The sequence below is a fragment of the Trachurus japonicus genome, chromosome 11 (assembly GCF_045865225.1).
Source record: "Trachurus japonicus isolate A0001 chromosome 11, Traja_1.0".
NCBI lineage: Eukaryota > Metazoa > Chordata > Actinopteri > Carangiformes > Carangidae > Trachurus > Trachurus japonicus.
This window is the reverse complement of record NC_140917.1, coordinates 16,555,200-16,578,633: the sequence shown is the minus strand read 5'-3', so window position 1 is coordinate 16,578,633 and position 23,434 is coordinate 16,555,200. Positions and strand designations below refer to the sequence as shown.

Genomic DNA, 23,434 nt, shown 5'->3' with positions numbered 1-23,434 from the left:
CAAAGTTTGAAACATTTTATTTCTCTCTTTTTCCCACCCTCTCCATCATCCTCTGGTTGCTCTGTCTTTAACTGAGCATCTCTGTATACTCCCACTCCTTCGCTCCATCCATCCTGCAGTCTCCTCTCCCACACTGGCTGGTTTGCAAACAGACCCAGCTGGCCATAATGATGACAAATCAGGCCAAATATTTATGTCCATCGAGTTTCACTTTGGCTCTGCCCACGACTTTCTCTCTGCTCTCTTTTTTTTTTTTCACGGATCCCTCTGCGGCGGTCACAAAACTCCCAGCCAAACCAACGTAATCACTTTCCACAAACACACTTCAGCCCCGGTTATGTCACCTAAACACCAGAGGACTGGTGGTGTCCACAGAGAATCTAATTTATGGTTGTCATAGGAGTGGTATAAACATACAAGCTTACCTGTTTATGTCAATTTTTGTGTGGGCTTAAGTGACCAACCTGTTCTGTAAATGCATGGCGCATTGTATCTCCGGTGGGAAAGTGTGTGTTTGTCCTAGGCCTTACTCACTCTACAGAAACTAAACAGGAATCTGAGATGAGACGAACCTGTGGGGAACGGATTCTTAAATTGTTTGAACAGAAGAGGCAGTTAGTTACTACAAGACTTCATAGCTGTAAGAATTGAAAGAAGTGTGTTATGAAAGTGCAACGCAACACTGTTCAATTTTTAATCGAAAAGAAAGACAAAAATACATCCCTTAAATTTCTTTTATATTTCAAATACATCGTCTATCTCTGTCATGTGTCATTTAAAAATAGTCTGCGAGTCAGTTCCATGGGCAAATGATGAGACTCAGACGTCACCCTGCGATGTTTCATGTCTTCAGGCGTATTTGTCACATGGTTTACACTGTTATTGTCATCTTGTAAACCATTGTGTTGATTATTTCCAGTGAGGCTTAAAAGGCAAACACCGCCTGCAATATGTTGTGCTTCTACTCAGAGTGAGTTCACCCCACAATGAGGAACAGACTTATTGCAAGGGATGATTGTAATATAAAATTTTTCTTTCAATTACTGTAGATTTTTATGTCACAAATAAACATTTAAGACAGCAATACACATAACCTTGAGAAAATAGTTCCAAAGTACAATTTGCTGATGAAACTTCCTGATATATTTTTTGAAGTAAAAATGATGCTCATGGGACCTTAAATGGAAATTTCTTTGTCAATTTGTAATAATATCATAAAACACAGAAGCATTATAATGTGCTGCCTTCTCCTGATGATGCCCTTTTCTGCTAATAAAAGCCTTATTGAAAAACACAATTTCTAGGTCATACACTCGCATTGTTGTTCCTTGCACATACTAATTTTTAGTCTTCTAAACTGTGCAGGTTTTGTGACTAATTACTGATCCTCAGTTCTTTTCTGGATGAGAATTGAATTTGTACAAACAAGTGTAAATAAATAAAACAGCTAAAATTGTTCACTGTAACTCCGGCTCTGTCCTCGTGCTGTCTTTTTTATGCCAAATTTACTCCAGCTAATGACACAGTATTTTTGTTCTCTGTCAGATTTAATATTATTGAGTTTTTTATTTGTAACATGAAAGCACCTTTAAAATCTCATAGTAAAATGATACATTTCAAGCTTGACACTATTTCCACTTCGTCACCCCTTTGCAGATAAAACAGATGACTCAGTATTTTTAAACAGTGCTGCTACATAAAGCATCTCTTGTTTACCCCCATAGTTCTTGTCCTCCCTGTCAGATAACATGTATACATCCTATCTCTCCCCCTTGGGAAAGATATGACCTGTATTTTAACTCTTGGGCTTTGTACACACAAACACAGCGTCCCACTCTTATCTTTCCCAAAGAGAAAGAAGGAGAGAAAGAGAGTCGCTGCAAGAGAGGGGCCAGAGACAGAAAGAGTTAAATAGTCTGGAGACATAAGAGGATAATAAGAGAGTGAGTTGTAAGAAAGGGACACAGAGAAATGGGACAAGAGAAAGAGCTCCATCTCCTGCTTTGAAAGAAAATATAGATGGATCAATCAGCACGTTTACAATTAGCGCTCTGCGTCATTGTCCACAGCAGTGTCGGCTTTCCAGTATCCCAGATCCCAGGGCTTTTTGTTTTTACAGAGGAAGAAGCTCTGTAGGCTGTAAGAAGCCCAGAGAGAATTAGAGAGTCAAAATGTATCCACTTTGCTTTAATCTGTCTTTTTCTTATCCACCCCTCTCTCCTAGATTTCCTTCTATTTCTCCCTCTTGCTTCTTGGTTTGGCTGTTCTCTCAGGCCTTGGCTTCACCTCCTTCATACCTGTAACTGCATCTCTTTCCCCCTTCTTCTCTCCCTCATCCCTCGTCTTTACTCCTGCACTCTCGGCACACGGCGCGCTCACACTCTTCCCTATTAGGATACATTTGGCTGTAGAATCAGGAGAGGAGTGTTGCATTCCCAGGTGAGTTGGGGATGATTTGCTATTCAGTCCTCTGGCTATGGGTTTACCTCGACAGGCATAGACAAAGACAGAAAGAACGAGGCATGAAAAAGAGAGGCAAAAGGAGGACAGGCGAGCGCTCTCTTCCTTCTGTCTCTCAGTGTCCCTCCCTCTGTGTTCGGCATTGAGATGCGGCTGCGGTTCTCAAAACACATGTTTAAGGGCTAAAGGTTTGGAAGCAGCTATCCAGGATGGATGGGGGATTTGTGTTCCTCTTGTGCTTAAAGGCTGCTGTGAATGCAGCCGACCGCCGAGCTAGCTGTTAGTTCTGGCAGTTTGGAAGGGATGCCTCTGGGACTATGCTTGTCTTTAAGAGCCTTTGCAGAGACTTTGCCAGCATGAATTAATGGAGGATGAACTGAGAGGCGTTTTTCTTCAATTTAAGGAGACTGCTTGTCATTTTTTGTGGCAGGTTTTCACATTTTTGTGTGTATGTGTGTCTGACTCAAGTGACTAGTTGAACACAAACCCCCAGAACACAGGAACACACAGAACAGGAAATGCACATGCACACTCTAGCATGCACCCACTCACACGGGTGCCCTCCTGTGTGGTGACAGCTGATCTGGAGTAGTGGCGCACTGGCCGTCGGGGGTCTGGGGCTGGGCCGGCCCGGGTTGCTTTACTGATATTGACAGCGCGGCCTTGTATGGCCTTGTGCCAGTGTTGAGCTAGCTCTCGCTGGCTGCTCTGGCCTCCTATAAATCAGGGCCAATTACCACGCTGGTGCACAGCCGCCTCTCCTCCAGTCACAGCCCTGCCCTGCAGAGTGCAGGGAGGAAGGGAGAGAAGCAAGGGAAGCCACAACCCTGCTCTCATTCCAATTACTGCTGTAGCTCCTCTCTGTTTGTGAAGCAGTTGTTTACTCACATGGTACCTTTCCTCAATTTTTGTACAACCACGGAAGAAACCGCTTTATCAGAAGATGTAATCAACTTAGACAAATGGGAAACCAAACTTACCAGGAACTCCCTGCAGGAATGCCATGTCATTAAACTTAGAATTCAAATGTCAATTACAATTATTACCCTTTCCCTCCTTTCTGAGAAGTACCTTCCATTTCCTTGTAGTATAAGAAAATTGTGCTATTACTGAAATTAAAATGGACAATTTAAAATGCCGTCGGACTATCTGAAGACTGCATCGTCACAAATCTGACATTAGGGAGGATTGAATGTGAACTTTCGCATAATGCAACAAGTTTTTAACACAGTGTGAAGCTGTTATATATGAATGTGTTGAAAACAGTACAAACAGCTGGTTCGGATCTGTAGCGATTACTTGCAGTGACAGAGAGGGTTGTGTTGTCCTTGGCGGGTGTGTGAATATACAGCACAGCGCTGCACACCCTCAGCCTATGTATCGTACGCTAGATTTATCATCCTCACATAATACACTCATAAACATTCTGTGGCATGTCACCGAGGCTGTGAACCCCCCTGCACGGCTGGCTCGGTAAATTGGGCTTGTGTAAACCATTCTGCCCGTCTAAAATACAGTGCAGCAAATTGAAATCCCCAGTAAGCCTCTGTAGCAGCATGTCACAGCTGGGTAGGGAGGAGGGAGAATGGAGGTTTTTCTCATTTACCACCTGGAGGTTTTTGAAGTGTCATAACCAGCTATTCTCCCACACTCTCTTCTATTTCTCCCTTTAACTCCTTTTATCTTGCTTTTTTCCCCCTCTGTTTCTCTCTCTTTCCCTCAATCTCCTTTTCCCTCCCCTCTCTTGCTGAAATGCGCTTTGTCAAGTGCCGTATTCAATCCTCATCATTCTGACACACAAGGCCTGTATTTATTATATATTTGAGAAGCCGGGTCTTACAGGCTGACAGGCTGAGGGTAAACAGAGTCACGAAACCGTCCGGAAAGAGAAACAAGCTCGGTTGTTAACCTCCAGTGGAGCGACCAGAAGAAGCCAAGGGAGAACTTGATGTAAAACAAAAAAGTGGGAGGAACTTTTTGGTGGTGATGTGTGTGTGTGTATGTGTGGGCTTGTGTACTGGCTAATTTCTCCCACACTCATACAAGCCCCCGATGCATGAACATTAAAGGGCGGTTATTACACAATAATGGCAGTGTAAGTTAAAAAACCAAAAAAAGTGCTGATCAGTTTTTAAGGCACTTCTTGTCCATTTTTCTTACCCTACTTATCTAAACTTTTGCACTCTTCTGTGCAAGAATACTCCCTTAATTCATTTTGCCAAGAATAAAATAAAAACAAAAAACCACCATTAAATCCTTAAGTCCTGAAGAATGCGAGAACAAACCCGCTCACCCTATCCCGCCATCCAACAGTCTCCATTCCTCTGAGACCTTCGGCACCCATTCCATTCTTCTTCCCAGGGGACTCTTGCGGCCTTTTTCTTTCCCCTTGGATAACCTCGCTCTCTGCCTTCTCGCCCAGCACTGTAAGTAATGGGCTGGTTCTGACCCTCCATGCCTCATTGTGTAAGATTTCAGCTTCTGACCTTAAAAAATGAAAGCAAATCGATAGGGCGGGACACATGAATTCCAAAGCCCAGGATGCAAGCCAAGCCTGGAGCCGAGGGAGGAGGAGGAGGATGAGGAGGAGGGTTGTGTATATTACTGAAGGGCTAAAACAAAGAAAGAGAGCCTGTGAAAGAGAGAGGGGCTTTCAATTAACCTTCAGCGCTGACAGCAACACTGTGTAGTGTCTCCTGTTTGTGCTGGTGAATTTGTACGTGTCACCCAGTATGTTAAGTGGTGCGTGTATAATTTCAGCTACAATGGACTGGAGAAAAAAAATAAAACAAAGAAGCGAAGGGGGGGGGGGGGCGGGAGGTGGAAACCTCAAAATTGAAGCTTGAACTGCAGCTCTGCACGTTCCTGTAACTTTGAGTGGAAGAGAATAACTCCCATGGAGCACTCAAGAGATTAAGGTTCTTCTATTCTACTGCCACAGCATGGAAACGTGAATGGCTGGAGAGGAGTGCTGCTTTTTTTCATTTCAGCCTGTGAAAGCAGTATGAGGCATCTGCGAGAGGAGGAGGTAAAGTGTGTGAGTGTGTGTGAGTCTGTCTGTGTGTCTGCTGTCCTGTTTTTGGCGATCACAGTCCCAGCCTTGAGATTTGGACTTAACTCACCGAAATGAAAACTTGAAAGCTGCTGAGGAATTTAAGTTCCTGAAAGTAACCGAAATCGTGTAAACACATTCAATACTCGTGTTTCTGTGTTATTTTGATTCTTTTTCTCATGCCTTTATTATTAGATAGCAAGGAGAGTGGAAGAGGATACTTCTTACTTCCCAAGTTGTGACCTGGTAATAAAACACACATGAACAGCAATAAAACAATATAACAACAAGTCTTCCACTGCCCCGCATCGGTTCTCAGGCCTGGACCCTGAGGATTTCAGTGTCTCAGATATGAACGACTCCATTAACAGGTCTGAAATCATCACATGCCAATCTGTTTTAAAGGTCAGCATTCAGAGACCTTTAATCCTTCCACTGAATTTTCTCATGAACCTGTGACCTGATGTGCACTTGCACACAGGATCTGAGTCTTGAATTATATGAGACTTGGGTCTGAGTTGCCCCAGAGGACTGGTGATGGTTCACCGTTTTGTGGCTGTTGTGTGGAAAAAGGTGTTTCTGTGTTATCTCGTGTGGCCATGTGTGTGCGCACCCGTCGACGTGTGTACAGTATGTGTGCGTCCAGCACAGCGAGTGGCTGCCCATCAGTTCCACTTAGCTCAGCGTGGTAATTAGCCGTCCATTGATGGACGTGGCTCCCTCTTCACGCTTCAGGGACCCCGGCTCTTTGGCAGAAGAGTGGGAGGCGACACGCTGGCATGGCACACACGCTTAAAATAGCGCATCAAATCAGCCATGCTCCGGCTGCTAACGTGTAGGGTGGATTGGAGGGCTAATGGTGTGTTTTGTGTGTTTGTACGTGTGTGTTACAGCGTGGTACGAGGTCTGGAGGTTGTCTCTGGGGAGGGTAAAGGGTTAACGTGGTTAACTGGTGCTGGTGGTGGTATTTAGTCATGTCACACTCTCCATGGCCATTTTTCTTTCTTTCTCGGTTTCATCCATCACTCACTTATTTTATTGCAGCGTGCATCGTCTCTTTCTCCTTCTCTCTTCCCTCTTCACTCACTCTCTCCTAATGTTTCTCTCCCTTCCTCCGTCTCTCTCTCTTTCTTTCCGCTCATGCCTGCAGGGCCCCGTTTCTCTCTCTCTCTGTCACTATGTGCAGTGTCCCTGCAATAGAGATATAAATGGGCTGTGAGCAGGGGGCCCTGACTCCTATACCATAAATCTACACTAACAGCACAACTGGCACATGAGGAGAGAAGAGGAGGGGAAGGAGAGGTAGAAAAATAAAGGAGGGAGGGAGATCACAAATCTAATGCATTTTGAATACATTTTTGATGATAGAGATTATACTGAAAAAAAAAGACATTCATATTGAGATGTTTATGAAATAGGCTGGAGAGGATTACTGCATCAAGATATCAGATATATGGAGGTGTAAATTGTTTTACAGCGTAATGAAATTGGTTCTGAGGGTATGAATAGTAAGCAGGAAGTTGCCATCATTTAAAACTGTTTATAAGCTGCAGGATGCCTTATGAACCCTAATTTCACAGACTACCCCTAGAGAAATGTTTACTTAAGATTTTAAAAAAGAGAAAAGTTTGCATCTTTGACTCCATTCCCATGTTTAGATAAAAGACAAGCATACTGACAAAGAACCCGATGCAGTTAATTGCATCACTCTGTGACACAAAGTGACATAATGACAAAAAAACTGAAGAATAATAAGTGAATACGGGATACAGAAAATATCTTTTATGAACTCATCTGAAGTGTTTTGCCTTTTATTTCTTGTTACTGTGCAGCCCATTTTCTCTACTATTCTTACTATTTGAGTCTGAGGTTAGATTTTTTTCTCCTAAAATTTTAATCATTAATATTTTCTGCTGGGTTTTCATTTCTTAGTGACCCTGATCTCATCTCCTCTCTCTCCTCTAGCTTCCCTAAAATGTCTACTTTCATAACTGCAATAACATTGCTGTTTCTTGAAGATATATTTTTCTCCCTCCTCTCACATTGCTTTTAATGCCTAAGAAATGTTAGCATTTATTTTGTCCTCACTCTGTTATACCATACTGTTGTGTTCTTAACTCTTTCTCTAATCGTTCCACTTCTTTAAAATTAATCCTGTTCTTAGTTGTGTATATTGAGTCTTTCCTCTCTTCTTTTCCCAGCAGCCCTATGCTCCACCCCCTCACCCAATGGCTCCTCCCAGCCCTAGCACCAACAGCTGCAGCCAGGGAGGAGCGGAGCAGCTGAGTAAGACCAACCTGTACATCCGAGGCCTGCCACCTGGGACCACCGACCAGGACCTCATCAAACTCTGCCAACCGTAAGTTCTGGACTTGTGCACTGCGTTTTACCACATTTGAAATGTCAGTGTGAATGCACTTGTGCAAGTGCTGGTATGGAAGTCACTGCCACTTTGTAAATCTGATCTTAAACATTGGATTTTTTAATTTACTTAGTCTTATGTCCTATACTCAGCCAGCAGCACACTTTGCTTTTATATATTACTCCAACTCCCGGCTCAAATGTTAGTGTAGCCCACATAAGTGTCTGGCACACTAATTTAATGTGGAAACTTTAAGTTCTCATATTATTCTTTCCTTTAGTTTATAAACATGTTAGTGTTTAAATGGTCACTGGTTGATTATCATCATCAATGGCCATTTTTGTCAGAGTTTATATTGTACATAATTGTTACAGAAGAACAGTCAATTGTATTCTGAGCATATACAATAGAGGTGCTGTCATCTGTAAACACCTTTAATGGAAACAATATCTCTAGTTGAAAATGATAAAGTTGTTCAATATAATATGTCCCACAGTCAAAATAAGTTGAATTGGGAGATGCCCCTGACAAGATCATATTTCAGCATCTCACTGAATAAATCACTGACAGACCAGAGACAAAAGAGACACTTTGTGTAGATGATGTCGTACTTCGACAAGATGGAAAACCCATTTGCGTTTGGAAACTACAGTACCTGCGCTGTAGCTTATGCCCATCAAACCATAGCACTAACAGCCCAGTCAAATATCAATCGAAGCAGTTCCACCTGCCTAAAGCTGGCTGTTTTTTTTTTTTTTTACTATAATTAGTCTCTTACCTAACTAGACCAAACCTCAGTCCTATCTTTAGGTCAAAAAGGCTCAAAGAGCAGTTGTGTGTACTGAAGAGGCAACACGAAGACATGTCCATGCATCTGTATGCTTATTTGTTATAAAATACTGTGAAACAACTGGCTGTAACAGAAACAAGTTTCTGTGCAGTATATTTAATGCTGTATTTTATTTTTCATAGTAGAAAACCAACATTTATCATTACAGACAGGCAATGCCATACAGTGTATATACAAAAATGACATATTAAAGCTCTTAAATGCCAAAGTAATCAAACTAAAAAGCTAACCTCTCACAGGCACGGAAAAGGATCCATGTGAAATACCTTGCACACCCCATTAAACTGCTACCAACCGAGTGTATATTAGGGACACACACAAAGGTACTCATAAAAATCTGCCAAATGCTCTTGATAGAGAAAACACACACACACACACCTGTCTGCTCACAGCTCAATAAGGCCGAATAAAGCTTAGATTGGACCACCTCCCCCAGGAATCACAGACCAAGACCTCATCAAGCAGTAACACACAGTCACAGGGGCTTTCTTTCTCTGTGTGTCTCTGTCTCTCACACACAATCACACACAGACACAGACACAGACACACACACACAAGCAGCTTTGTTCAGCTCCATTAGGCCCTTTCACTTCTAAAATGGTGAAAAGGGGGTCAAGATCATTAATGGAGACAAGGCCAGCAGATTGTGAAATACAGGCCATGAGTCTGTCTGGTTGCATAACCTTTTCTTGGCCATATATCCAGAATGTCCTGGTCAAACGCGGCCAATTATTCAATGATCCTTTGGAGACGGGAACATGCTGTCCAGTATATTTGGTAATGCTCCCGGTAGCCATGTCATAAGTCATGCATTTATTCTTGATACTGACCCATCGAAATTCCATTAGCCTGAGAGGCAGCCCGATAAGATTTGGAAAAGCACTCGGCATTTTGACATTGCATATCTCTTGCTTAGCTCTAGCATTCACTCTGTTGTACAGTGTTGGACAGTTTCAATTTCGTTTCTAATTCCATATGATCTTGAATATTTCCAGCAGAACTATTTGGAAGGGCAAACCATGTTGGGGCTTATGTAAAATACCCAGGCAGTGTGCATGTTTGTGAGTGTAGATTTGCATTCTAATATATGGTCTTTCTTCTGTGTGTTACGGAAAGCTACAGTACCGAGTTTGTCTGTTATTGCTTGGATCAGCCGTGCTGTCCTCTAGTGGCTGTCACCTGGTTCAGCTGTTTCCACGGCTCCTCTCTCTCTCTTTTCTTCCATCTTCCATCCTTCCCTCTGTGTGTATCGCCTGCCTAAGAGCCCCCAAGGTTGCCCGAGGTGTGCTGTGCCAGTGAAAATCCAATGCCACTGAAACTTTAATTAGCCAGGCCGTGTTTCAGTGGTTGGCGGGTGGCAGCATTCTAGAAAAGGTCATGCGACTGTTCTGCAGTCTGCAGCACCCTGGGTCCCCCTCAGGTTTTTTCCCAGATGCCCAGCACCCAGCTCCTCCTCCACCTGGCACTCAGCCCATCAGCTCTCCCAGGGAGACTCAGTGTTAAACACAAACACACTAAATGTGGCACTGTAGTTTTAGGAAAATGAGACGTAGGGGAGTTTCAGTCACATTAGCTAGCTTAGCGATTTTTCTTCATCATGATCATATGCCTGTCTGCACATTTTAAGCCTTACTATACGAGTGGGTGTGAATGTGTGCATGTTTTTAAATCCTTGTGGGGACTTTAACCCTAAAACGCTCCAACCCATGAGGACTCGTGTCATTGTATGGACAAAAATTGAGGCTGCGTTTGAAGATTATTATTATTTAATTGTAGGTTAAGGATGATGATGAAGGGTAAGGAGCTAGAGAATGCATTATATCATTGAGTGTGTGTATGTGTGTATGTGGTCTTACACAGATCCTTACTGGCAGCGAGATAAGTAAAAGCTGGTTCTTGGGCCTGGGTTTGTTGTGTCACACACATTGAAAGGCAGCTTTTGAGCCCTTGGTTCACCAATATCTCCAAAGCAAACATGCTGCTGCCAAACTGATGCATTCTTGACAACAGGCCATATTGTAGCTGCTGATTGTGGGCTGTTGCACATCGCCTGAGAGAGGCCAACAAAATAAATGCCTTCTACTGTGGCTGTGACCCCCTCCTTGTGAACTCATCACACATTCAGTAACCCTCATCAAGGCCCCCTAGTCTCCCAAATATCACATTTCTCACTTAAAATACAGCAAAACAGAAGTTCGAGTTCCCAGATTTAAACAAATTCCTCAAATATGGTTGTTAATTTCTTGTTTGGATCAATGTTAATACTTAACTTTTCACTCAATATTTAATTTAGTGATTGAAAGGATGCATCCATAATTCTGTAAATAGATATGACATATTTCATAAATATTACATACGCCATATAATGCAGAACTAGTGCGTTAATAATGGTCTAAGCCATTCATAGTAGGACATTATGCTTGCCCTGAATAGTGACAACAGTGTCCCGGTGTTATTTACAATTTATACATTCCTGTTTGGTGATGCTTGGGTTTTGAAGGCTGTCTGCACTGTTAAGTTAGAAATTCTATCTCCAGATGTAGACAGATGTGATGACATGTTAAAACAGATTGGTACAGTCTTCCTTACATATGCGGGTAACCAAGCCTTAAATTTACATAAACATGCAGTTAACAACATCCAAGTATATGATTATTTTTGTAAAAAGTTTTCTTTCTGACTTGCCACCTTCTTCAACCCCCCCCCTGGTTATTGGGAGCAAAACTAAAGGCTGAAGAAAACCAAAGTTCTCACAGCAGTTGGAGTTACATGCCGAGAGCTGTTGAACGAGTAATTAAATGGATTCGGGTGGGTGCTTAATCTCTGTTTTGTTCAGCTGGCTGGATGTCGGGTTCTCCGCAACCATCAGCCTGATATATGGGTGTAGAGAACAGGCCAAAGGAGCGGAATGGGGATTTGTTGGCTCAACACCCAGATAGTGAGAGGCCTTCCTTCTTGCCTGGCTGGCTGTATGAGTGGATGGATGGATGAAAGGATGGATGGAGAGCAGGAAGGATAGAACAGCCGTTACTGTGAGAAAAATTCCTTGGCCTAACCAGCCAGGTTGAGGCACTGAGCCAACCCTAAGCCCAACACTAACCCCGTCCAACCCAAAGATCGATGAAGCCAGAACATCCAACCCTGCCAAAAAGCCAATACTGCCCCAAAACACTTTAGGGCAAAGCAGACTTTATTACCCATTTTACCAGGAAGGTATTAGATAGCACCCACATTTTTCTTTGCAGTCCACCACCCAGGAGAGGCATAGAGAGAAGGTTGAAAGGAAGAAAGAGAGGGATTTTTTTTTCTTTACATGGGCCCACACCTGGAATAACAGGGACAAACAGTTCACATTTTCTCTGCCAGAAGCCCAAATCCATAACTCAAACTGCCAAGAAAGCAAAGGACCCTAGAGGTCCCTAAACCCCCAACTCCTTACCCCTCCTCTTCTTCCTCCTCAACCCTCTTTCTCATCTGCTTCCTCTCTTCCTCTCGTTCTCCTTCTGGTTCTCCTCACCCAATTTCAACCGTGGCCAAGCCACAGCTGCGCCCTCTCTCTCGCTGGCTTTTGCCTCCATGCTGCAGCCTGATCAAACGGAAAGAGTGAGCCAAATCAAGAGCTAATCACCGCCAATTGTCCAAATAACCTTTCCCGTGTGTGCTGAGGGAATGGTGAAGGGGGTGCTGGAGAAGGAGGGGAGTGGAGAAAAGAGAGCCATGAGGTATGCTAAGTAGAGAAGTTGAGGGGAGTAGAAGGGAGGGGTGACCCTGGGACCACCTGTTTTTATGGCGCACAGGCCCGGGCACTCAGCAGCGCCACATTATCCCTAATGACTCTCCGAGGTCTACTGTTGACATTAGCTGTCTAACTATCAGAGCAGGCCGGTCCCATGGCTCTGTTTAGGAAAAAAAAAGAAAGAAAACGACAGAGGGGAGACACTTTGTGAGTAACTGCCCTCCTGTCCAACCTCAAAGTCCTATATTTGCCTTCTCAGTTGGCACATACTGTATATGTATGTCGGCCAGGGAGGAGCAAGGAATTTGCATTAGAAATACAACTGAAATTCAATATTTAAAGTTTAGTTTTAATTGGTTGTTATAGGTTTACTTTGCTTCTCACCTAGCTGCAGTTATGGATACTGTAGACTGTGACGGTACATTGTGACATCACTGTTGGGTGTTACAGGTTTGTCTGGCCATATCCAGAAACTTTCAGTCAGAGGACAATCCAGTTCAGCTCTTCGTTACGGTGTAAAGTTCAAGAATATGTTATCATGTTATATGTTTATTTTAAGAAGAAATATCATCTAATACAAGATGTCTTTATCAGATTTAAAAATTGGCAATATTGGTTTTGGTATCAAAAATCCAATGTTGGTTTTAATACATGATACAGGTTAGCATCATATCATTCATATCATATTAGTATTTTGATCAAGAAGCGCATAAAAAACAATACATGTGAGATTAACCGGTCTACAGCTGTGTAATGTGCTACGCATTACGCAATGTATCTAATACAGAGTATGTTTAACATTTAACAAGTTTAGTATGAGAGGAGTACAGGACTCAACATATTGGCAGATATACAATGTTAAAGCAGAGACACTGGATTTCTTGTGTATGTGTGCCAGGGTGCGCCCCGCTGACAGAGGGGTGGGTGGAATCACGATGCAGGGCTCAACATCGTGATGACTGTCAGCCATTGGCGATGGACGATGCCCAGCCCATAGTGACACAGCCACAGGAATGCCCAAAGTAAACTACTCCCACAGCCTCATGCTGAGTGGAAGCATCTGCTATTCATGGCCTCAGAGCCCCTCATACCCACTTTTTTTTCTGTGTTTGAACACCTCTCCCTCTTTTTTCTCACTACCCTCTTTCATTTTCACTCCACCGTTCCCTCTTTCTTTTCTCACCATCATCTCTTACACTCTCTCTACTCTCTCCGTGTTCCTGCTGCCTTCCCTTTTCTCTCTCCTCTCTCAGCTGCTCTCTCTCACATCTCTTCATCATGCTCATCTCTTCACTTCTCCACTCCAGCAAAAGTGACATAGTCATTTCTCCGGCCAGGGTGAACAAACTAAAACACAACCCCTTTTGCCTCCCCAAACATTGATTTTTAGAGTGAGAACGAGTGGTGAAGCTGATTTAGCCTAAGGCTGTTTTTTTTAAATTATTTATCCCCCCATTACTGTATACATGACACATAGACAGTTTGCCTATTTAGAGGCTGGAAAGGGCCTCTCTTCCACCTTTGTACTGAGGTTGACTGTGTTAACAGTTAATGCACTAACAATGATTTTCTTGAATAGCTTTTTATTTATTATTTATATTTTGAACTCAGGACTTATATTAACAGTCTTTAAAAAAAACTTGACTGGATACTTAGACGCATTTCATCCCAGTTTTCTTCTAGGAACTAATAGCACTTTAATAACCATAGCAACAAATCCTATCCCTGCCATAACATGCTGGTTTGCGCAACAGTCTTCTGTGCCACCCCACCCCTCTACCCCCCCTGCTGTGCTTTGCATTTTATCTGCCTCCAGTCCAGCACATGACAGTTTTTAAGCTTCAACAAAAGCTGAGGCAGTTTCTCTGGTACCAGAAAGACTGATTGACGTGAGGGACAAAACCTGAGATCTCGGGACTCTCAGCCGTTAACTCTCTATCCTTCCCCCTTCCTCTGTTCTATTGCCTCTCCATTTCCCTCTACTGACTTTTCCTTTCATTTGAAGCAGTATCTAGAAAGCAAAAGCAGCACCAGCACAGATGAGATGTGTTCATTTGTGCGTGTCAGACAGCAGTGCATGGCATGTGGGTTTGACAGGTTGGACACTTCCAAACAAACAGGGGCTACTCTGCAAGGCTGGCTCTGACGAAGACCAGAGAGTGTGCGTGAGAAAGCAAGACGGTGCAACTAGCTCCACTCAGAACAACAGGGTAATGCTTCCTGCTGTCACTTACTGTTGCTCTTGTCTTCTCTTGATGCACACTCAGTTAACCAGTCTGTAGTTCGCTCTCCCAACCTCAGTCTGAGGCACTTTTTGGGAATTGTGTCTCTGTGGTGAACACCTTTCCTGCACCAATGTTGAAACCATTCCCCCTTTAAATAAATAGATGAAGATAAATGCTGCTGTCAAGCTGTCCGTATAGTATGAACCTTCAGCCAGCTGCCATTTACTGTACAGTAGCTTAGCATAATATAAAAACTGGAAATGCTGGGAAGTTGCTCGTATAACTTTGTTCCAAGTTCAAAATAAACTTAAACACAAAACCTAAGTGTAAAAATGAAAAATGAAAAGTTATCCACATCTAATCCTCTAGTTGTTGATCTACAAAGGTTGTCCTCTATTCCACAGCTCAGTAAACTTGCCTTTATTTAGGGATAATATGTGTATATATATAAAAAACAAACAAACAAACAAAAAACAGGCCTTGAATTCCACCAGATATGTTGGCAATTCACCATGTTGCATTTGAAAACAGTTTGACAGCCTTTGAGAACACACCAAGTTCACTGTTGTTTGGAGTGCTGTTTACCGCTGGCTATATACCAGAGTTTCAGTGTTGGCATGCACTCATGTTATTTTGACTTTCACACGTTAGTCGAGGACTCGCTGTTGAGAAGACAGTGTTGAGTCTCCGGTTAAATGTTAGATACTTTAAGATTTTACTTTTTTCCACATTAAGGCCAGTATATTCCAAAATCTGTCTGAAAATACTTTTGCACAGAAGTTAAGGTTGAAGTTTTGTTGAATAATACAATATTCAGAAAACACATTCAGAGTTTTGTATCATTCTAGTAAAATAAATAATTGGTAATGATGAGCATTTGTTTCACAGCAAATGTTTCCACCATGTACATTTAAATAATTGCTGCTGCAATATCGTGAAGTCATGAAACCACAATTACATGACTCTGCAGAGGGCTTTTAATTTGAAACGACATTTACAGGAAGTGGAGACACCCTGTAACACTAAGCTGAAAGGGAGAGAGAGAAAGGAGAAAAAGAAAGAAGAGAGTGACAACTATTTCCCTGATGGATGTTCAACAGTAGTTTGAATTTTAAAACTTTCTTTTATTGAAAATCCCGTAATGCGAAGACAAATTGTCTCTACCAATGAATTCTTAACACACGCTGAAACTTTTAAATCACCTTTTCCTCCATAAATTGCCTGACTGGTGCCCAGCGGCTGTGTTGCTTTTCCCTTTCTGCAGGCAGGTGGGGAAGTTTGAATGGTTCTAATCAGGTTGTCATCCATTACACACTTGCCAGGTAAAATGAATGTTCATGAGAAGAGATCACATCAGTAGGGAAATGAGGAAAAATTGAAATTAGAATAGTTGATGACAGTTAATGACCACCGAGTGTGAACATGGCCAACTTCAACAGACTGGTGCGATGACATGCCGGCCAAGGTACTGCAATCACTCAGTCTTGGAAATGGACTACAGTAAACGCTGCATGTAGATTGTGGTGCTCATTTTCTAACAAATTATATTTGCTGTGTCATGGTTCTCCAGACGTCCTGCAGTGCCGCCTCAAGAATGTCACTTGTTGAAGTAGAAGAAAAAATGGAAACAAACAAACCACTTATGGCTCCATTACCTTTCCCGTTTCCTGCATTTACAGACATTAAAGGTTTGAAGCTACACATTTGCCAGTTTGCTGCAAACCTGCCAACAAAACACGGGGGAATCCCAGCACCTAAAAAAACCTGATGAAATTCTGCCAAGAAAAAGATAGAGTGCTAAAGCCAAGAAAGGAATTATCCAATTTGTTGAAGGTTTTTGATTTATCACTGCTGGTCATTGCCAACACAGTATTTACACTCGGATATATTTCCAATTTAGACACCATTATCATGTTGACTAACAATGGTATACTGGAATACTATCAAATACGCCTCTGTAAACGATATGAAATAAGTACTGTACATACTGTAGTAATGTGACAAACCAAGGTAGGCAACATGCATAGCTTTGATTCAATAAGCATATTTTTTTGCCTAAAGGGATATTTCAACATTTTGGCAAATTGGCCCATTGCCATAATCCCTATAGTCATGGCAGTAGATTTGTTACCTTTAATTGTCGGTGGAAGCTGTATTTTGATCGGCAGGGCAGAGATACAAGCTGATCAGCTAACGCTACAGAGGCATATGGTATTTCTGGGTTTCCCCCATCAAACTCATCAAATACACAATCCAACAACTCCAAAACGTTCTTGTGGACAAGTTGTGACCAGCACATTCACCATGCTATGAAATAATAATGTAACATTACAAGACGGAGTTGTTACGTTATAATTTCATAGCGTGGCAAATGTGCGGGTCACAACTCGTCCACGAGAGCGTCTTTTATCTCTGCCCCACCGATCGAAAAACAGCTTGTACCGACAATTAAAGGTAACGAACCTACTGCTATGACTATAGGGATTATGGCAATGGGCAAATTTGCCAAAATGTTGAAATATCCCTTGAAGAAAACAACAGAGGGTTGAAGGTTGACTTTGATGTCATTTGGTTAAAATGTGTCACAGTCTCCAGGCAGCTCCATACAAGGATATACTAGATAAAGGCCATTACCACCAAACAGCCAGCTCAGAGGCTCAGAGGTCATGAAAGACGTCACTGGAGGTGGACTGAACAGCTGCTCTGCTCCCTGCCAGGTGTCCATCAGGACAGTTTTGCCTCCTCTGTTCATTTCTCCCACTGTATCTCTGTGTTTTATTACATTTCTTCTCTGTCTCTGTGTGCCTATTCTCTGTCCTCCATTTTTCTTTTTCTTCATAAAAATCCTTTATTTTCATCAGCTTTCTTATTTTAGCCACCATCCTTGTTCTACCTGTCTTTAAACATGCCTTTAATTCATGAAGCTTGTGTTCTCTTTCTGCGTTTTTGTCATTCCCTCTTCCTTCTGTCATGAAGCTCTTTCCTCTGGGATTCTTTCTTTAAGTGCCAAGTTCTCTTTTTAAAAAAATGTTACCATACAAACCGTGAGTCAGTTTGCTGGCTACTGATCATGAAAGGCTTTGTTCAGTTTCAAAATCCCTGAAGCAATTAAATTCCATATTCTGGGTCAGTGAAACACTTGTGCAGATGCCACAAAATCTGGGCTTGAAATATGAAATTTTGGAAAGTTGTTGGTAAACAGTTCAGTATTTTCAATGTTCAGCTGTCAGTTTTGCTGCTGTATGTCCCTGACACTGCTTATCAGTTCAGTGTGTCTGCAGAACTCACAATGCAAAACAATACAAGTAAGAACACATTTATATACAGTACAGTAGCTGGGGGTTAGTTGGATCTTATCAGATTTTCAATAGTTGCATGGCAACAGCAGATGGGACGACATTTCACAAAAACATTGGTTTAATATTTCTATACAATAAGATGCACTGTACGCCTGTCTGTGTCAGGGGATGTACTGTATGAGCTGTGGGACACATTAGCTGCAGTTTACATATGCAGTTCATATTTATCTATTATATATACAGACATAATACAAAATGTGCACAGCATATATTTCTTTTCTTGACTGGTGAGTGTGATATCCTGAATGTTTGTACGTGCCGATTGCCTGAGTTTTGTCATCTGTCATCCTCTTTGTGTTTGGCTCTTTGTCACGTCCTGTTTCTCCTTTTTAATCTTTGATATAAGAGTACAAAGAAGTCGTGCTTCTGTTTTCGTCTTTTTCTTCTGCTCGGTCCTCTCTGCGTGTCTGACACAGTGACATCTGTCTCTCGCATTAGCATCAAAGGCTAAACAACATGAAACGCATCCTGTAAAGTTTTAAGTCGTTTTACTAGAAAAGGTGGAATTTTCACTATGTTTGAAAATGGTTATCTGATCACTGGGGTAAACTAAATATTCTGTGGATAATTAGTCAAGAAAAAGCAGAATTTCATCAAGCAAATCTCCAAATGATTTTATAAATATTAGTCACTCGTCTTGTGTGTTTAAAATCTCGAGACACTGATACAGCAATAATCTGTAATACCATGAAGCCTCTCGACTGAAACTGTGCAAGACAATTAATGTCTTAAACAACAAGATTCACCAGAGATTGACTCGTCCTCTAAACGTATTGGAGTCTTGTCAGCAGATACTTGTTACAGTTGTTTGTCGCTGGGGAAACGAGTGTAAAGTGTCACTACCTGAACTAAGTGATAGAAATGATGTACCTAAATTCTTCTCTGTGCCACTTACAGGAGTACCAGTATTACTATTGCAATTTTTGATAAAACACTGCGTACATGAGCTTATGAAATGTCTCTGGGTGATATGTGCTGCACAGACTGAGTAGTAAATCTGGATGGTGGGAGTCTGCTGCACCTGCTCCTCCATGAGCAGAACCCTCAACACTTTTTTTCCTTTTTCAGCAGCAGTATCTACATTCCGCTAATTATTTTTTGCGTTAGGGCCGACGAGGTGGTCAATTGAAGTTATTGTTCTCTATAGTGTTCCTTTCGCATCTGTCCCATCCCCCTGCACAGGTGGTGCAAAGGTGCTGAACAGGCCTGCTTATGTTCACAGTCTAACAGCTGAGCACAGTAAAGCCTGCCCTCCTCCCTGCATAGCTTTCATTCGTGCTGCTTCTTTTCTCTTGCGGGAGCCAGTTAACTCAAATGCCATATATACTGTAATCAAGTCTTCATCTGCTGGCACAGATGGGCAGTCATATGCAAATACACTACATTTGCACACACACAGACGCAGACACACATACACTCACACCTCATCAAATACACCAAATATACAAAGACAGGAGAAAACGGTCTTTGTCCCAGATCAGGTTTCACCTACGTGCCGTTCAAGGCACTGCTGTGTTGTGTTATAACTCACACGCGCACTCGCAGACCTTTGCAGTGTGTGTCTGAAGGCCGAGGGCAAGGTCTGAGCACAACACTTGGGTGGTCCGTCCATCCTTTCCAGCGCTGTGCTTTCCTGTGTACTCTCACCACCACAGTGACGTGTTGTGGTTCTGACCAGTCCTCTCTCCCTCTCTCTCGCTCTCTCTCTCCCAAATGCCCTCATACAGCAAAGAGCCACTTCACTTTCCCAGCTCTGATGACACACAAAAAAAAGAAAAAGGCCTGGATTATTTTATCCAGCAAGAGAGCAGGGAAAGAAAGATGCAGTGCTGGGATGTCGCTCGTGTGCATGATGCTTCTTTCTCCAAAACATTTGGCTCAGCCTCAGTTTTATCACATTTCCGTGTCCAGACAGCTGTCAAACGAATGACATGTTTTACATCCGCCACAATTTGTACATTTCCATCATCCTAAAATAGCTCATAAAGCCCTTTTTTTTATAGGCAGTTTCATTTCTAGCGTCTTCTTTTCTTAGGGTTGATCCATTCTTGCATCAGAATGATTGCCATGGGATTCCTATTAGGAGGGAGGAGGGAGAGACAAAAGGAGACAAGTGAAGGATACAGTATGGGAAAGAGAAATGGAAAGGATGGTAGATGGGCATTAAGAGAGGAAGAGAGAGAGAGAGAGCAAAAGAGTGGGAAAGATTTGTGAGGAGGGGGGAGGGCCGAGGGCCGAGGGCCAGCGGAGTCAAAGATAAGAGGCAGCGAGAGTGATTGAAATAGGATTAGTGGAGACAGTCTCTGCATCCCGGCCGCAGCATCACAGTGTTAAACCTGCGCTTCACAGGGACTGCCTCTGTCACATCAAAGCCTCCCCAGGCCTGCCTGGCAGAGAGGCAAAGGAGCCACCAGCAGGGTCTTCCACAGCCACACACACGCACACACACACACACACACACACACACACACACACACCATACATGAACATGCTGATCACATTCTCCATCCGTCTCCAATATGTCTCCATTATGGCCGTGAAGCTGGCTCCTTCCACCTTGTCTTTTCATCTTGATGCAGTGTCTTTGTGGCGGATATTTGGACTGTGGATACGATGCATTGATGAGCCATCTTTAACATTTAATGAGGCAAGCCGTGATGAGTTGGCATTGGAAAGCTACTGTCTCCCGCTTCCCCAGAGTCCAAACAAAGTTTTAATGAGAACTTTCCCCCAATTTGTGCCAAAAGCACTGAGCTTTTTAACTGCTTCCCAGACTGAGAGCATACATTTTTTTTCCACTTAAGTACTGAAGCAGGGCAGACACCTGTGTGCAAATAAACAGATAGGCATACAGCAGCTAACACATTAACTAGCTCAGTGGCTGCATGTGCATCAGAATTGTCTTAAATAAATATCTTACTTTATCAGTATTATAATGCAACATTTCCTCATATTATTTGCATAACTCCTGAATCTCGTCTCCTCCAGGTGTTAAAAAACATTGGCAATACTGATATAATTTTCTGAGTCGCTGTCACTGCTCGATCTGATTTTAAGGAGAAATGTGACCTTCATGTTTGGTTGTTACATTCTCATTACTGTTCATGTTTGTCAACAAAGAGACACTTGTTTGATATGCATATTGAGGCATTTTCTTTTTAAATATCACAATTTTGAGTTTGCCAGTCTCTTTATAGTGCTATAAAATCACATCCACAGTGATGGAATATTTCAGACATATTACCAGTTCTTACTTGTGAGTTCCTCTCGACAGATTCTGAGATTTAGCAGTTGCGAAACCTGCTCTGCATGTTCTCTAATCAAATGAAACTCACTGTTCCATGTTCATTGTGAGCACTTACGCTCAAGAGTGTCTCAGTGTGATCAAACATTGCACGTTGGTCCTGTTCTGTTGCGGTAGATTATGGATCCCTATAGCTAAAATGGCCTGTTTATCTGCGGAAGAGAGACAATCCACTGATTGGTGAGTGCTGTCTCTGTGCTCATATTTGTGAGTGTGTGTGTGTGTGTGTGTGTGTGTGTGTGTGTGTGTGTGTGTTTGTGTGTGTGAGCTGGTAGTTTTCCTCTCGGAGCTCGTCAGTTCATATCCACCACCCACCCCACTGCAGCATGCAGTAAATAGAGTCTCAGCCACTCGTTGAGAAATGGCACAATTATCCCCTGCTGGTGAAATATGGGCCGGGATGCACCACTGCTTCTTCCCTACAGAATGTGTGTGTGTGTGTGTGTGTGTGTGTGTGTGTGTGTGTGTGTGTGTGTGCGCCCCAACCCTACAGAGCAAAGCTGCCGTTCCTTTACTCACTCAATGTGAAGTGCATTCAACACACAGGGAATTGTTCTCACTTATGTATTTACAGCATATACAGGCATGTACACATCACATACACAAGTGTAATTGTACAAGCAAGAGTGCAGCTGCTACTGCACATATACTATATAAATATATGGAGTATCCACACATGCAGATTGGTACACACACACACACACACACACACACACACACTCAAACTGTATTTACAGTGCTTCTCGCCCTGCACACAATGCAACATGTTGCAGTTTTAGCTGAGACAAGCAGATAGAATAACTCACTGTCAGTCTGTCAGTAAGGTCAGTCTTTCAGCTCTGAAAAATTCATAGCAGCCCACCGTGCATGCAGAGCTGTGGAATAAAGAAATGCAACACCTTTCAGTTTTGCGAGGAGCCACGTCAACAACATGTTAGATTCTGCCGCTCGTGGACTTTATGCAGTTTTGGCAATTTCAGTTTTCTATTGGTTTCAAAAGACCATTCAAACACTGCCTCTTCCACATCTTACGCTTCTCACGAATGGATGAAAATTCTCTACAGTATTAGATCGATATGCTATAAGTCAATGAGTGATGTAATTGGGTTAAAGGAATAGTCTTCGGTAAATCTATACATTTGCCTTCTTGCCAAGAGATTGATGACAACACATCTGGTTGATAGCTGGAGCTAGCCAGCCGATAGCTTAGCTTAGTTTAGCAGGCACAAATTAAATGAGGAGAGCAGCTAGCCTGGCTTAGTGTTACAGCATCCACCTGCTAGCACCTTCTATAGCTGTTTATGTCAATATTCCTTTTACTCAAAAGAGAAAGACTGTCTTTTGGTCATTGCTTAAATTAGTTTTTAAAAAGTAATTAATCAACCAACATGTGGTATAACAATGTAACTTTTAAGACTGTCCACTGTGCATGTCTGCTTTTAGACCTTTTGAAAATGTTCAGTGACTCTCTCAAATGTCAGAAGGCTGCACATTCATTTGAAGTCAGCCATACACATAATGTTATTAACCTCAAGTGATTTCTCTTTCCAGTGGCTTTTGACATTTGTGCTACTTTGCAAATTGCTAGCTGCAACTAAATGGCAGAGACTATGGAAAATAAAACATCTACTTTAACCATGGGGTGGCAGTCGGAGTGAGCGGCCCCTCCATTCAAAGGCTTTTTCGAGGACATTTCGAGTCACTAAATTTTATTTCTCTGTCTTTACAGGTATGGAAAAATAGTGTCAACTAAGGCCATTCTGGATAAGAACACCAACCAGTGCAAAGGTAAGTCATTATTTGTCGCTCTTGTACACCCACCTTGTTGTAGTGCACAGGCTATTATTCTTCAGGCTGGGTCTTTCCACACCAATCCCAGTCAAACATGACCGATGAAGCCTTTAAGAATAAATCAACAATGTAGCAAGTAGCTAGCACACATTGCAGGAATGCTTGAAGTAAACAATGTGCGTGTTGTAGATGTTGCAGCCCTGTTATTGTGGATAAGCAGGCAGGCAACCGCCGTTTCAGCCCCATCCACAGCTCCTCCTCTATTTCCTGTTCTGTCATATGGAACAATCCTTTG

General features: G+C 42.5%; 1 protein-coding gene across 7 annotated transcripts in view; it reads left to right on the top strand.

Moving 5' to 3' along the window:
* The window catches only part of LOC146978555 (RNA-binding motif, single-stranded-interacting protein 3), a 260,610-nt gene that overhangs the window by 107,184 nt on the left and 129,992 nt on the right, over window positions 1–23,434 (top strand). For 6 of the 7 annotated variants that reach the window (XM_085791302.1, XM_085791295.1, XM_085791298.1 and 3 more), the window contains 2 exons: window positions 7,714–7,871; window positions 23,078–23,136. In XM_085791302.1, the coding sequence (XP_085647428.1) occupies window positions 7,714–7,871; window positions 23,078–23,136 (217 nt within the window). The remainder of the gene's footprint in view (window positions 1–7,713; window positions 7,872–23,077; window positions 23,137–23,434) is intronic. The other variant, XM_085791297.1, reaches the window with a different exon arrangement.